The sequence below is a fragment of the Glandiceps talaboti genome, chromosome 2, assembly GCF_964340395.1.
Source record: "Glandiceps talaboti chromosome 2, keGlaTala1.1, whole genome shotgun sequence".
In the NCBI taxonomy this organism is placed as follows: Eukaryota; Metazoa; Hemichordata; class Enteropneusta; family Spengelidae; genus Glandiceps; species Glandiceps talaboti.
In genome coordinates, this window is record NC_135550.1 from 7,530,601 (window position 1) to 7,549,097 (window position 18,497).

The window sequence follows — 18,497 nt, forward strand, 5'->3', positions numbered from 1 at the left end:
CCATTACATTATAATTATAATTTCTCCCCAGAGAGTCTTGGTATCCTTACAATTATAAAAAGAGATGTTCTAATGTTTCTGATTCTTCATGACAGATTCCACAAATATTTGTTGGGTACTTTGTTGGATTAAGATGATGAAGTTGTTGATTTGTCGCTAACATTACACTTTATAATCTCATAAATAACTCAATATACGATTGGGAAGACTGATGTTTACTCTACCCTCAAGACAAAACAAGACAATATATTCCAGGCACATTAAGTTAGCTTGTATCACTAAACACCATAGGTGAATACTAGTCTACCCATTGGGACTGCAAGTGTAACATACAGCTTCAGTTGCATCAAGTGCTTTGTACACTTGGTTAAACAATCTGATTGAAAAGTTTTGCACCAGTGCATTTATTTATTTATCTATCTTTACTCAGTATAAGATCACCTGATTGAAATATCAATATTGGTATTTATAGCCTATAGGGTACATACCTGACATAGGGTATATATCTGACATAGGGTATATATCTGACATGGGGTATATATATGACATAGGATATATCTCTGACATGGGGTATATATCTGACATGGGGTATATATATGACATAGGGTATATCTCTGACATGGGGTATATATCTAACATAGGGTATATCTCTGACATAGGGTATATATATGACATGGGGTATATATATGACATGGGGTATATATCTGACATAGGGAGGGTATATATATGACATGGGGTATATATATGACATGGGGTATATATCTGACATAGGGTATATATATGACATGGGGTATATATCTAACATAGGGTATATCTCTGACATGGGGTATATATCTGACATAGGGTATATATATGACATGGGGTATATATATGACATGGGGTATATATCTGACATAGGGTATATATCTGACATAGGGTATATATCTGACATAGGATATATATCTGACATAGGGTATATATCTGACATAGGATATATATCTGACATAGGGTATATATCTGACATAGGGTATATATCTGACATAGGGTATATATCTGACATAGGATATATATCTGACATAGGATATATATCTGACATAGGGTATATATCTGACATAGGATATATATCTGACATGGGGTATATATCTAACATGGGGTATATATATGACATAGGGTATATATCTGACATGGGGTATATATCTAACATAGGGTATATATCTGACATGGGGTACATATCTGACATAGGGTATATATCTGACATAGGGTATATATCTAACATAGGGTATATATATGACATAGGATATATATCTGACATAGGGTATATATCTGACATAGGATATATATCTGACATAGGGTATATATATGACATAGGGTATATATCTAACATAGGGTATATATATGACATAGGATATATATCTGACATAGGGTATATATCTGACATAGGATATATATCTAACATAGGGTATATATATGACATAGGGTACATACCTGACATAGGGTATATATCTGACATAGGGTATATATCTGACATAGGGTATATATATGACATAGGATATATATCTGACATAGGGTATATATCTGACATAGGATATATATCTGACATAGGGTATATATCTGACATAGGGTATATACCTGACATAGGGTATATATCTGACATGGGGTATATATCTGACATAGGGTATATATCTGACATAGGATATATATATGACATGGGGTATATATCTGACATGGGGTATATATCTGACATAGGGTATATACCTGACATAGGGTATATATCTGACATGGGGTATATATCTGACATAGGGTATATATCTGACATAGGGTATATATCTGACATAGGGTATATATCTGACATAGGATATATATATGACATGGGGTATATATCTGACATGGGGTATATATCTGACATAGGGTATATATCTGACATGGGGTATATATCTGACATGGGGTATATATCTGACATAGGATATATATATGACATGGGGTATATATCTGACATAGGGTATATATCTGACATAGGGTATATACCTGACATAGGGTATATATCTGACATGGGGTATATATCTGACATAGGGTATATATCTGACATAGGATATATATCTGACATAGGGTATATATCTGACATAGGGTATATACCTGACATAGGGTATATATCTGACATGGGGTATATATCTGACATAGGGTATATATCTGACATAGGATATATATATGACATGGGGTATATATCTGACATGGGGTATATATCTGACATAGGGTATATATCTGACATGGGGTATATATCTGACATGGGGTATATATCTGACATAGGGTATATATCTGACATAGGGTATATATCTGACATAGGGTATATATATGACATAGGGTATATATCTGACATTGGGTATATATCTGACATAGGGTATATATCTGACATAGGATATATATCTGACATAGGGTATATATCTAACATAGGGTATATATCTGACATAGGATATATATCTGACATAGGGTATATATATGACATAGGGTATATATCTGACATAGGGTATATATCTGACATAGGGTATATATCTGACATAGGATATATATCTGACATAGGGTATATATCTGACATAGGGTATATATATGACATAGGATATATATCTGACATAGGATATATATCTGACATAGGGTATATATCTAACATAGGGTATATATATGACATAGGATATATATCTGACATAGGGTATATATCTGACATAGGGTATATATCTTACATAGGGTATATATCTAACATAGGGTATATATCTAACATAGGGTATATATCTGACATAGGATATATATCTGACATAGGGTATATATATGACATGGGGTATATATATGACATAGGGTACATACCTGACATAGGGTATATACATGACATAGGGTATATATCTGATATAGGGTATATATCTGACATAGGGTATATATCTGACATAGGATATATATCTGACATAGGGTATATATCTGACATAGGGTATATATCTGACATAGGATATATATATGACATGGGGTATATATCTGACATGGGGTATATATCTGACATAGGATATATATATGATATAGGGTATATATCTGATATAGGGTATATATCTGACATAGGATATATATATGATATAGGGTATATATCTGACATAGGATATATATCTGACATAGGGTATATATATGACATGGGGTATATATATGACATAGGGTACATACCTGACATAGGGTATATATATGACATAGGGTATATATCTGATATAGGGTATATATATGACATAGGGTATATATATAACATAGGGTATATACCTGACATAGGGTATATATCTGACATAGGGTATATATCTGACATAGGGTATATATCTGACATAGGGTATATATCTGACATAGGATATATATATGACATGGGGTATATATCTGACATGGGGTATATATCTGACATAGGATATATATCTGACATAGGGTATATATCTGACATAGGATATATATCTGACATAGGGTATATATATATGACATAGGGTATATATCTGACATTTGGGTATATATCTGACATAGGGTATATATCTGATATAGGGTATATATATGACATAGGGTATATATCTGACATAGGGTATATATCTGACATAGGGTATATATATGACATAGGGTATATATCTGACATTGGGTATATATCTGACATAGGGTATATATCTGACATAGGGTATATATCTGACATTGGGTATATATCTGACATAGGGTATATATCTGATATAGGGTATATATCTGACATAGGGTATATATCTGACATAGGATATATATATGACATGGGGTATATATCTGATATAGGGTATATATATGACATAGGGTATATATCTGACATAGGATATATATATGACATGGGGTATATATCTGACATGGGGTATATATCTGACATAGGGTATATATCTGACATGGGGTATATATCTGACATGGGGTATATATCTGACATAGGATATATATCTGACATGGGGTATATATCTGACATAGGGTATATACCTGACATAGGGTATATATCTGACATGGGGTATATATCTGACATAGGGTATATATCTGACATAGGATATATATATGACATGGGGTATATATCTGACATGGGGTATATATCTGACATGGGGTATATATCTGACATAGGGTATATACCTGACATAGGGTATATATCTGACATGGGGTATATATCTGACATAGGGTATATATCTGACATAGGGTATATATCTGACATAGGGTATATATCTGACATAGGATATATATATGACATGGGGTATATATCTGACATGGGGTATATATCTGACATAGGGTATATATCTGACATGGGGTATATATCTGACATGGGGTATATATCTGACATAGGATATATATATGACATGGGGTATATATCTGACATAGGGTATATATCTGACATAGGGTATATACCTGACATAGGGTATATATCTGACATGGGGTATATATCTGACATAGGGTATATATCTGACATAGGATATATATCTGACATAGGGTATATATCTGACATAGGGTATATACCTGACATAGGGTATATATCTGACATGGGGTATATATCTGACATAGGGTATATATCTGACATAGGATATATATATGACATGGGGTATATATCTGACATGGGGTATATATCTGACATAGGGTATATATCTGACATGGGGTATATATCTGACATGGGGTATATATCTGACATAGGGTATATATCTGACATAGGGTATATATCTGACATAGGGTATATATATGACATAGGGTATATATCTGACATTGGGTATATATCTGACATAGGGTATATATCTGACATAGGATATATATCTGACATAGGGTATATATCTAACATAGGGTATATATCTGACATAGGATATATATCTGACATAGGGTATATATATGACATAGGGTATATATCTGACATAGGGTATATATCTGACATAGGGTATATATCTGACATAGGATATATATCTGACATAGGGTATATATCTGACATAGGGTATATATATGACATAGGATATATATCTGACATAGGATATATATCTGACATAGGGTATATATCTAACATAGGGTATATATATGACATAGGATATATATCTGACATAGGGTATATATCTGACATAGGGTATATATCTTACATAGGGTATATATCTAACATAGGGTATATATCTAACATAGGGTATATATCTGACATAGGATATATATCTGACATAGGGTATATATATGACATGGGGTATATATATGACATAGGGTACATACCTGACATAGGGTATATACATGACATAGGGTATATATCTGATATAGGGTATATATCTGACATAGGGTATATATCTGACATAGGATATATATCTGACATAGGGTATATATCTGACATAGGGTATATATCTGACATAGGATATATATATGACATGGGGTATATATCTGACATGGGGTATATATCTGACATAGGATATATATATGATATAGGGTATATATCTGATATAGGGTATATATCTGACATAGGATATATATATGATATAGGGTATATATCTGACATAGGATATATATCTGACATAGGGTATATATATGACATGGGGTATATATATGACATAGGGTACATACCTGACATAGGGTATATATATGACATAGGGTATATATCTGATATAGGGTATATATATGACATAGGGTATATATATAACATAGGGTATATACCTGACATAGGGTATATATCTGACATAGGGTATATATCTGACATAGGGTATATATCTGACATAGGGTATATATCTGACATAGGATATATATATGACATGGGGTATATATCTGACATGGGGTATATATCTGACATAGGATATATATCTGACATAGGGTATATATATATGACATAGGGTATATATCTGACATTTGGGTATATATCTGACATAGGGTATATATCTGATATAGGGTATATATATGACATAGGGTATATATCTGACATAGGGTATATATCTGACATAGGGTATATATATGACATAGGGTATATATCTGACATTGGGTATATATCTGACATAGGGTATATATCTGACATAGGGTATATATCTGACATTGGGTATATATCTGACATAGGGTATATATCTGATATAGGGTATATATCTGACATAGGGTATATATCTGACATAGGATATATATATGACATGGGGTATATATCTGATATAGGGTATATATATGACATAGGGTATATATCTGACATAGGATATATATATGACATGGGGTATATATCTGACATGGGGTATATATCTGACATAGGGTATATATCTGACATGGGGTATATATCTGACATGGGGTATATATCTGACATAGGATATATATCTGACATGGGGTATATATCTGACATAGGGTATATACCTGACATAGGGTATATATCTGACATGGGGTATATATCTGACATAGGGTATATATCTGACATAGGATATATATATGACATGGGGTATATATCTGACATGGGGTATATATCTGACATAGGGTATATATCTGACATGGGGTATATATCTGACATAGGGTATATATCTGACATAGGGTATATATATGACATAGGGTATATATCTGACATTGGGTATATATCTGACATAGGGTATATATCTGACATAGGATATATATCTGACATAGGGTATATATCTAACATAGGGTATATATCTGACATAGGATATATATCTGACATAGGGTATATATATGACATAGGGTATATATCTGACATAGGGTATATATCTGACATAGGGTATATATCTGACATAGGATATATATCTGACATAGGGTATATATCTGACATAGGGTATATATATGACATAGGATATATATCTGACATAGGATATATATCTGACATAGGGTATATATCTAACATAGGGTATATATATGACATAGGATATATATCTGACATAGGGTATATATCTGACATAGGGTATATATCTGACATAGGGTATATATCTAACATAGGGTATATATCTGACATAGGATATATATCTGACATAGGGTATATATATGACATGGGGTATATATCTGACATTGGGTATATATCTGATATAGGGTATATATCTGATATAGGGTATATATCTGACATGGGGTATATATATGACATAGGGTATATATCTGACATTGGGTATATATCTGATATAGGGTATATATATGACATAGAGTATATATCTGACATAGGGTATATATCTGACATAGGGTATATATATGACATAGGGTATATATCTGATATAGGGTATATATATGACATAGGGTATATATCTGACATAGGGTATATATCTGACATAGGATATATATATGACATGGGGTATATATCTGATATAGGGTATATATATGACATACGGTATATATATGACATACGGTATATATATGACATAGGGTATATATATGACATAGGATATATATCTGACATAGGGTATATATATGACATAGGGTATATATATGACATAGGGTATATATCTGACATAGGGTATATATATGACATAGGGTATATATCTGATATAGGGTATATATCTGATATAGGGTATATATATGACATTGGTTATATTCCCAACATCCTAGTAATAATAATATATATGTACACATCCCAGTAGCATTAAAACCTTAGTAAGTAAATATCACATCAGCGATTATAGATTTTTTAGTCTCTATGTTGGCTTTGCATTATGCCTACCATCATTGAAAATGTATGGCTTTATGGAAAATTAAAGTAGTGGTTACCATAGCAACTAGAGCATGGATACAACCGATGCATCATCAAGTGAGACAATGATACACAGTGTGCATAAATATTTGATGTATTGAGATGTTCAAACAATCCATCGGAAACAGAAAAACTAGACATACCTGACGTAAATGTCAATTGTACGATAAAAATAATCTAATTACGGTGCGATGACTCTACTGGTGGACTTTTGTCAGCTGATGAATATTTAATGAGTTTTGAAATTGACAAATGGGCTCGGTTGAAAATAACGTGATCATGCAATAAAAAACAAACTAGTTGTAAATTACAACAACTTTAGGAACTCTGCTGATTAGGTTGATGTATCACACAGTATCAGTGAATGACATCATAAATCTACAAGAGATAGTTAATAATTACTCTAGCTGTGATTGTTGAAACTGTGTTGAAATGGGTGAACGGTTCGATTGATGGTCGTGTATGTGTGCTGTGCATGAATGAATAAGGTGGATAAATAAATTACAAGTTTGAAGTCAGTGAAAAGTCCACTAGACCATAACAGTTAACATGTCTCTTGTATAATTTAAATACCCATGATGCAATCCCAGGTTCTTGCATAAGTACATCGTAACGGTGGAGCTGCAAGAATCTGGAGCGTGGTGCTGTTCGAGAGTAACTTTTTTTTTCTACAGCTTGCTATGCCAAACAACTTTTTTTCTCACCCAAATTTTATTCCTTATATGATGACATGGCCTTTTAAAGTGGTCATATGGATGAGGATTGGGGTATTTATTTTGGATTTTTAATCTATAACACAACTTCATTATGGTTTCCTATTTGAAAAATCAATGCACAACAACATAGACCAAGTCCTTGTTTGTAACTCAATAAATGGCAAAAGATTACTAAATGTGTCAAATGTTTGTTACTGTACGATCAATAATAAACATTTTACACATACATTGTATTTTAGCTTTCTGTAATGTAATGAGTTACAAATACAGACTTGGTCTATGTTGTTTCACATTGATTTTTCATGTAGGAAGCCATGATAAAAGTGTTTTAGATTTAGAAATTAAAAATCCAAAATAAATACCAAATCCTCATTCATATGGGCACTTTAATAATGTAATTTGGTAAAAAGGCAATAAAACAGTGAATTTGGTATTTCCACTTTTATTTATTTCATAATAACCCTGTCACAACTTACCAGTACTTGTTACCTCTGGGGTGGGGATGACGAAGGAACGAGTAGGATGCGAGGGGGGGGGGGGTTACATTTCAACTACAGAACGCCATTAACTACAATGGAATGATAAGTTTGTAAATATTTTTTATGAAAGTAAGTCTATAGTCACCTTATCTGTTGCTTTAGCTCCACAGAACTGTTCATAATCTATAAGTTGTTTGATGGTTGGATTGTCACCGCAAACTTCACAGCTGCCTTTCCTGGGTCTTAGTTTGATTGTACGGAAGGTTCCGTCCATTCCATCAAACACCAATAACTTCTGAGAATAGGAAGCTGATCAATGTTGTCATGGAAATAGCCAATGCCATTTTATGGTTTGATTAAGTTGTTGTCATGGAAATAGCCATTTCATACTTTGATTAAGTTGTTGTCATGGAAATAGCCATTTTATGGTAGTTTCATTGATGGAACAGTTAATGTTGTCATGGAAATAAGCATTTTATGATTTTATTAAGTTCTTGTCATGGAAATAGCCATTTTATGGTTTAATTAAGTTGTTGTCATTTAAATAGCATTTTTATGGTTTGATTAAGTTCCATTGATGTAACAGTTATAACCCTATGAAATGGTATGAGGTATCAGTACAGAGAAGCAATTTTGACATTATAGTTACTGATACTGAGAACAACAGTGTTTGTTCAATAAAATTATTGATCAGTTTGATGAACAATATTGAAATAATCACAAAAAGCTCAACTTTGTAAAGTATCCAGTACATTGTAATCTGTTGTGAGCTACAATAATCTTCAAAATTATTAGTTTGCTAGTTACAACTTGCCACTAGGTGGCAGTATAACCAGTTGTGGTACTCTGTTAGTGTACTGTTAGTTTACTAGTTATAACTGACCACTAGATGGCAGTATGATCTGTTCTGGTTGACAGTCCTGTTTAACCATACTGTACAGAAGAGCACAAAGTACATGTAATATCAACTTGTATCGGTACTAACACTCATTTTTTCAAAAGTATAAATCTATCAGACGGCTCAAAATGAAAGAAATGTAATTGTACACATTCTGACCAGTTCAATTTTTTTAATAAGGCGATGCCAATGGCTAGGTTTGTCTGTAGGAAAAACAAACACATTTTCATTTTGCTCAAAATATTCGCACAAGGCCATATTTCATACTATTGTCAATGGAAAGACTTGACCGTTCAAATATCTTCAGAATTACTAAACATATTTCTAAATAGTTGTCTGTGTCAATCAAACTTTGGAATTTTGACATTTATATTTCACCAGTGTAGTAGATTTAGGCACGCACAGAAAATGAATCAACGGAAAAGTGATATATGACATGCTTGCATTGTGGGTGTTTTTTTTTAATTTGTTTTTTTTCCTGTCTGCCTGGTATGTTTTGAGGAAATTACATATGTAAAGGACAGCAAACTTAGTATTTAATTGATGGATCCTACTGTTGTATCACTATTTCCTGTACTAAACAACACACACTGATCTTCATATGGAAGACTTACAATAAAAAAACAAACAAACTAACATAGGAGTAACTCAGTTGACATTATCTATTTGAAGTTAACAAAAACTGTCATTTGATTGTAACCATACACTTGATATTCATCATAGTGTCTACGGTAGATAAAAGGATACACCCAATACCTGTTACTATCTTTATCGCTTCTAATGCTTGCACACAGCCTATGATACCTGGAACTAGAAAGACAACACAGATGGCATCAGATTACCGGTAAATAAGATTAGAATTAAGGGAAGCCATTTTCAACCCACCAGTAACTTTTAACAGTTAGCGACAGTATGTTTAGCAACAAAAAGATTTGCATAATGATGGTGAAATCTTTTTAATTCTTAAAAAATGTTGAAAGAATTGTTTAAAAAGAAATTAATTGTTATCCAGGACAAGAGGATGGAGGTGAACACCCCATCAGAACAGTTAGCGACAGTTTCAGGGGGAGGGGGTTTTGGATAGAGGCACCTATAACATGGTATTTACTCACCCACTCCAAGAACACCCCCATCAGAACAGTTAGTGACAGTTTCAGGGGGAGGGGGTTGGATAGTTTGTATAACATGGTATTTACTCACCCACTCCAAGAACACCCCCATCAGAACAGTTAGTGACAGTTTCAGGGGGAGGGGGTTGGATAGTTTGTATAACATGGTATTTACTCACCCACTCCAAGAACACCCCCATCAGAACAGTTAGTGACAGTTTCAGGGGGAGGGGGTTTTGGATAGTTTGTATAACATGGTATTTACTCACCCACTCCAAGAACACCCCCATCAGAACAGTTAGTGACAGTTTCAGCGGGAGGGGGTTTTGGATAGAGGCACCTATAACATGGTCCCCCTTTATGGTTGTATACTGTCAGCTGTTGAAAAAAAAAAACATTACATGTACATGTATTTATCTGAAAACTCTAATCAGACTAGTGTCTGTTTTCTCCACTGTACCAAGTACTCAGCAAGGGATTGGAATGACATATACATTCACCATCACTTGTCTTTCTTTTTCTTCTGGTCATGTGTATTTTTTTTTTAATTCAAATGTCATCAAAATATAAAATCCATACATAAAAGGTTTATATTTTGTGTTACTTTAGAGCAGACAATATTAGTGGGGGGGGGGGGGGGGGGGGGGGTATGCTGTCAAATTTCTGAACAATTTGTCTTTTTCTCTGACCCACCCCAGGTGATAGTTTATGACAAGTTCCTTACCTATCCTTCCAGTTTCAAAGCACTTCCTGCTAACAATGATGTACCACTCGGTATACAGGCATCTTTTAGACTGGTGGGGGAAGGGGAGGGGGAGGGGGGAATGTCACTTACCTGTCCTTCAAATCTCAAAGCACTCCCCGACACCAATGGTTTACCACTCAGTATACAGGCATCATTTAGTAAGTATCTAGTGGCTACATTGTCACTGCAGTCTAAGATGATGTCAAATGTATGTCATTAAGGAAGAAGTTACCATACATCAAGCAAAGTTACTATAGCAACATCATGCCTCCTTAGCAACCATACCTTAACATGACATCCTTTGACATTTTTTTTCAGCTTAATTCTTGGAGTCTGTGCAATAACACGATCGAAATGTTCTTTCTGTCAACTTGTAAATCTTTGACCATCAATGTCAAAATTAGCAATGTTAATTTTTCTTCTTCAGTTCATAAACCCTGAATGGAACAGAATCTCACAGCAGATTATTACATTTTGGATTGTTCCATATTCCCTATTTGGATATATACAGTGTACCAAGCTTTGATATGGAAACTTACTGAAGCACTGTGAACATAGTAGAATAGAAATTGATACGTGACTCCATATTACTAATATATAGTAGTAGTAGTAAGTTACTTTATTAGGATCTAGTTTTTGAAGTGATTTCATAGCTTTCATCCAAATCACTCAGACGCCATCAGTGTAATGATGTTATGCCATTTGGTCAGGTGACCTCCTAATGAAATCACCTGACAGTACACTATTATAGGTGGGAGATGGTATCCACAGTCACGATTGAGGTACAGCCATGAACATGTTCTTTTCCTTAACAGTGTTACACAAGGAAGCAGCTACGGATACTTGACAGCTATATCTAATCTACACCATTTTTCATGCAAAGATACTCTAAGGTGTACGTCATAAAAGGATATTGTGTGATAATCTGTAGAGCGTTACTACTATTTAATGCCAAGTGATAAGGTACGCATACTAATGAAGCATTCAATCTGAAACAAAAAAACAAACAGATATCATGATTTATGGCTGTTTTATAGTACAAATTTATTGTAGATGATGCCCATAGACAACATTATATTCATAATCAAATTATCTACATTGAAATGATAAAAGTTGTTGAAATTCAATTTCTGATTGAAAAGTGGTTGGATGTCATGTCACAAGAATATTTCATTAGACATCGCATTGGAAGTAAATGTTTTTTTTGACTTTGTCAAGCAACGATCATACAATCTTCTGGTATGTTGACACATTATTTATGAACATTTTCAAAGCATACAGAAACCTTGACAAATTGGTATTCATTTTGGATTTTGAATTCATAAAACAACTGTACTATGTTTTTATACTTTTGGAAAAACAATGTGAAACAACATATACTAAATCCTTGTGTGTAAAAAAAATAAATTACAAAATTTTAAAACATGTCTAAAAAGTTTGTTAATGTATGTAAAAACTTACCCACACACACACTGACGACAAACAAAAAATTTAATTGATGTTGCCAAAGATAACCACTTTAAACTTGTGTTCCAATCTTACCCTTTGACAGCTGTAGCTGCTGAGGCTGACTTGGCCACACCAATTCTGTTTTCTGTATGTAACACCTGACGATGAAGATTACTCAATTCTACTTCGTCGTAGTCTACAAATCCAAGACGACCTATTTTTAAGGACAAAATATACACAATCAGAATGCTGCTAAATGTATCATTGAAAAAAATGTATACACAGTCAGACTGCTGCTAAATGTATCACTTAGAATGTATACTAGCACTATGGAGTCATAATATAACAATTGCACTGATTGGCTATTAGAAATACACATATCATTCTCATTAACATACCTTGTGATTGGCTACTTTGAAATGCCTATGTATGGACAATCCTATCATTCTGCTTCTAGTATAAAAGTGTTGGCAAGTTGTAAATTAATTAATTGACACTCTATAATAATTAACCTGTCTTTGACCTTTGACCCACCTTTGACCTACCCTGCTAGGAATCTGAAAATCAATTTGTTGAGACTGAAATACTTACCAACTCCTGCTGCTGCCAAATACATGGCTGATGGGCAACCTAGTCCCCCTGCTCCAACTATCAGTACAGAAGTGTTGGCAAGGGCAACTTGACCTATGTTCACAAACAAATTGAAATTAATGTTTTATTTTCAGAATCTGGAATTTAATTACCCAGTGTAAATTACTTTCGGCATACATCTACAATCAGACACATACATGGCTTGCATCAATTACTGACAGTTGGTCATAGCGCTAATTGTAACTATCGGTTTAAATGCAGTCTAAAAACACATGAATTGCCAATGTTAAAGAGTCCTGGTCTACTGCAATCATTTCACGAATAGTCATCATGTAATCCAAAAAGTTATAAAATTTCAAATATCCAGGAACAAACACTTTTCTTGATGCAAACACTCACATATACACTATTACTTCCTACAAAGTTAAGTCTGTCAAGCATACAATAAGTACATGTACTTGAGTGATGTCCTTTCAAGCACAGAATTATGTACATCAAGTCGCTAGACTTGGTCTAGACTTCAGGTTGATGTGTCTCAATGTAACTACAAGTCATGACTGGGCCAACTGGGTATTTAGTGATCTTGACTCATTCTGCAATGTGAAGTATACCATGTATGTATGTATACATAAATTATATGATTTTAATGGGATGGGCTGCTTTGCATGAGTCTTATGGTAGACAATTGACAGTTGGAAAGTGGAAATTCACACTCACTGTAAGTTGGCCTACCTGCAGACTTCAAAAACTTTCACTACGACACTATCCTACTGACATTTTGATTTTTAATTTTTGCTACATCCTGGTCAAAAAATCACAATGTCAGTTAGGATAGCGGAGTAGTGAAAGGTCTTTGAAGTCTACAGGTATGCTAACTATAAGTATACATCTTTGCCACAAATCTCTAACAGGATATATATTGTCTAACTGAAGTGCCATAATTATGTAATTTATCTGGGCTCCATTTTGGTGGGAATAGAATGGTTGAAGGGGTCCTGTTACTGGGAAGGCCAGTAGACATTTAAACTAAAGTTTGACACTTATCTCTGATATAATATTCTCTCTGCAACGTCTAGCAATTTATGTTTTCTTATAGTCATAATAATTAAATGGGGGGGGGAGGGGGTTCTGTGTTGGTAATAAACAGAACCATTTATATAAACTAACCTTGAACACCTATCTCTGGTAGAATAAGTTGTCTGCTGTGTCTACTAATACTTGGATTGTCTAATTTGTCTGTACTTTTCAAATGAGGTATATTATCCAAATTAGTATCATCTATAATATCATATAGCTGCTTCATTGCCTCACCAGTGGATGACTCTGTCGTCTGCCATTTCTTTTGGAAAGTAAAAAAAACGACGGGGTTTAGTGTGAGACATACATACAACAATATTGCTTTTAAAATCAGACCTTGTGGCATTTAGAACATGTCTGTCTGTCTGTCTGTCTGTCTGTCTGTCTGTCTGTATGTATGTCTACCTGTCTGTCTGTCTGTCTGTATGTATGTCTACCTGTATGTATGTATGTATGTATGTATGTATGTATGTATGTATGTATGTATGTATGTATGTATGTATGTATGTATGTATGTATGTATGTATGTATGTATGGCTATGACAAACATAATTGTCTGTCTGTCTGTCTGTCGATCTGTCTGTCTGTCTGTCTGTCTGTCTGTCTGTCTGTATGACAAACGTAGGCCTAACAGACCAAAAAAATCAAATTCGTTAATTCATGAAATAACTGTCTCCCTTTCAAGTGACAACAATATACAGTACATTTGGAAACGAACCATTCATATGAATAATTTCAAAACATGCACCTGTGATTGGACACACCGATCATGTCACGCAGAAATTCTCTACAAATGAAGTCGTTTATTACCTCGTATGTCTTTAACTTATTTTGTAGATCTTGAATTTCTTCGTTTCTTTTCGCTAATTCCTCTCGGAGTTTTAGTAATTCGTCGAGAGTTTCTTCTCGGCGATCATTCACTACCTTGTTCGCCATGTTGATACACATGTGAGTCTAGTCAAGTCTGTTTACGGATGTGGTGCGCCCTCTTATACCCTCACACCCATTACTTTGTTTTTAATTGCTTTACTTGGAAGTCCTACTTCTATTCTAAGTAGAATCACGAGATCGAGTCAGGCAAATTAATAGCTTTATCGGAAAGTGTTGGCACTAAAGCGGTAAAACTAAAACTAAAAAAGTTTACGCTGAATGATACAATAATACAATAGTAAATACGAGGCGTGAGTTGTGTTGCCTCATAAACTTCTATAAACATATCAGACCAAGCCACCTGTAGATACTAACGGAATTGTGATAATTTTACTTTGGGCTATTTAGTTTATTTTTAACATACGCAATATAATTTCTTCGAGATATGTATCGTACAACATGACATACCTTTATATATAAAATGATAATAACCTCAAATAAACCACAACAGTCTACAGTGGTTTTGGACAATGACTGATTGCAAACGATTCGTTCACAATAGTAACCAAGAAAGCACATTCAGTTTTCATATATGCAGCATAACTTATTATCAAATAAAACTTCAAAAGTTCAACCGACAAGACAAACATTTCACAGTTTTCACTGTTTGCATGATAGAACGATGGTAATGAGGTTCTACCAGTCTCGACCACTAGTCACCATGATTGACACCCACCGTTTCAGCCTTCGTCCTAAACCACACCCCAAATATAGAAATCTAGGGAAACCAGTCTCTCGCAGTCTAAATTAATTGATTCAAAGATAAACGGTTGTATTGTCTTTCTTTGATGGGTTAAATCACTAACTAGCTACTTGGCACCTTATATGCATTGTGTTTCTGCCGTATCGCATCCCGTCTAAGCCCACCATTGTTAGTTACATTTATTTGACTTGCTAAACTAAAGTGTGAAAGTTTTGTGTTGCCGCAACTGGCCTTTTAAAGATTCGCTTACAAATTGGGTGTCAAATAGGTACTTTTTAAAACGCCAATCGCCATGCTGCATCTTTAATCGGATTCAAAGTGTATAAAAATCATTGCATCTCACACTGCAAGCAAACGTGCTCATCACACACACACCTTCGTAGCTGACGGGAAATACGATGAAGTTTGACATTTTCAACGAAATATGTTCATTGCCAGTTGGTTTCCTTATTGATAAACTCTGTCTTCAACTGCTCGGGACAAAAACGGATACCTCTCCATCAAAGTGTAAGGATAAGATTAACGAGCCTGTTTCTAGTCTAGAGATTGAACGGGGTTACGGAAAAGACACAGTACAGAAACGAAGCGAAAAACATTCAGAGATTCAAAGAGTTGGTAAGCATCATTTCTGGATAGATTATAGCTCTGGAAATATGCGCTCCGAGGACTCCAATACGTCTCCGTGGAGTCGGGACGGAACCGTGTCGGAGTCCTCGGAGCACACATTTCCAGAGCTTAGCAACGATCGACTTTTTGAAACAATGGTTCAGAGGAACTATTACGCTAATCATGTACGCGAACATGATACACGCACAGGTAGTACCAAAAGCTTCGATTCAGCAACCTTTCATTAATTTCCCGTCATACGGTTCGAACCCTCCAAACATGTCATAAAACGCTGAGAAACAGAGGTAAACAAAATGAACAGAATTCTCAGTTTAAGTTTCGTAGTACTGATAGCGATGTACACTGGTTATTACACTTCACAATACTTAGTTTGACACCCTTGTCACTCTGAGTCACCATGGCATTATATTATGAGGTGAGATAAACCTGTATAACTAGGTACTAAATGAGGGTAGGTTAACAGCTTTTTATTAAGATTCAGTGTTGCTCATTCATGAATTAATTTGTTATTTGTTCATTTCTCTTCAGGTTCCAAGACTGTGTATCATGCCTGCAAGGTGATATACCAGTGGCAACCAAATGGAGATAGAGTGGTACATGTACAGACGAGCCAACCATGTAGGGACAAAATCACACGTGACCTGAGGCAACCCAATGAAGATAACTTGAGGCAAACCAGCGGAGATAATGAGACACACCAAAAGCAGACAGCAGGGGGAGACAAGGTGATACCAAAACCCATACAAGACATGGTGACACAGCAAAGACTACCAAGGACAGATAGGGTGACACAACAGAAGCAACCAAGTAATGACAAGGTGCCACGCCAAATGAAACCATGTACAGACAACATGATGAACTACGTAAAACCAACAGAAGATGAATTGACACTGTTGATGGAACCCACTGAACATGAGGCAATACAACATAGACAAAACAGTAAAGATGAAATGATTTGGCAGAGGCGACTCACTGAACACAAATGTATACAACAAAGACGGCTACCCACCCACCACACTCTACACCATACACATAAACTACACTTTCTCCATCATGACAAGAGTGTCATCATATCGGCTGACAATGAAAGTATTCTTCAAGCTGCCTTCAGAGTTTACAAATTACGATATTACTGTCCAAGTCAGCAACTGAAGATGAGATTGGTTAAAATCACTGGTCTTCCACAGAATTCCATCACTGTAAGTATATGTTACCATGGTTACAGCGCTAAAGCATCAGCCATATTGCTGGAGTGTGTAGATCTCAATCAGTTAGCATATCACAGAAAGATCATATAGCTGTCGTTTTTTATAGGGGGAAAACCGAAAAATATAAAGGGTGCAACATCTACTGCTACTACACCCAAGTCTCCAAAAAGAACTATTAATTTGACATTTGGGGTATTAAAATACTTTTACAAAGGTGGAAGTACTATGTCCAAGTTTAGCCTACATCAATTGGAAAGCGAGGAAATGCATTTATGATCAATTTTTATCTTTCACATTACATATTTGGGTCAAATACTGTGTCTACAGTT

At 34.5% G+C, this 18,497-nt stretch overlaps 1 protein-coding gene across 1 annotated transcript in view; it reads right to left on the reverse strand.

The window, feature by feature from the left end:
• Window positions 1–15,635, reverse strand: part of LOC144453440 (adenylyltransferase and sulfurtransferase MOCS3-like) — a 19,209-nt gene extending 3,574 nt beyond the window's left edge. The window contains exons 1-9 of the mRNA XM_078144734.1: window positions 15,511–15,635; window positions 14,791–14,962; window positions 13,624–13,716; window positions 13,126–13,246; window positions 12,498–12,572; window positions 11,674–11,791; window positions 11,108–11,216; window positions 10,477–10,539; window positions 8,977–9,140 (exon numbers count right to left, since the gene is read on the reverse strand). Of these exons, the coding sequence (XP_078000860.1) occupies window positions 8,977–9,140; window positions 10,477–10,539; window positions 11,108–11,216; window positions 11,674–11,791; window positions 12,498–12,572; window positions 13,126–13,246; window positions 13,624–13,716; window positions 14,791–14,926 (879 nt within the window). The 5' untranslated portion in view covers window positions 14,927–14,962; window positions 15,511–15,635. The remainder of the gene's footprint in view (window positions 1–8,976; window positions 9,141–10,476; window positions 10,540–11,107; window positions 11,217–11,673; window positions 11,792–12,497; window positions 12,573–13,125; window positions 13,247–13,623; window positions 13,717–14,790; window positions 14,963–15,510) is intronic.
• Window positions 15,636–18,497: the final 2,862 nt, after the last annotated feature.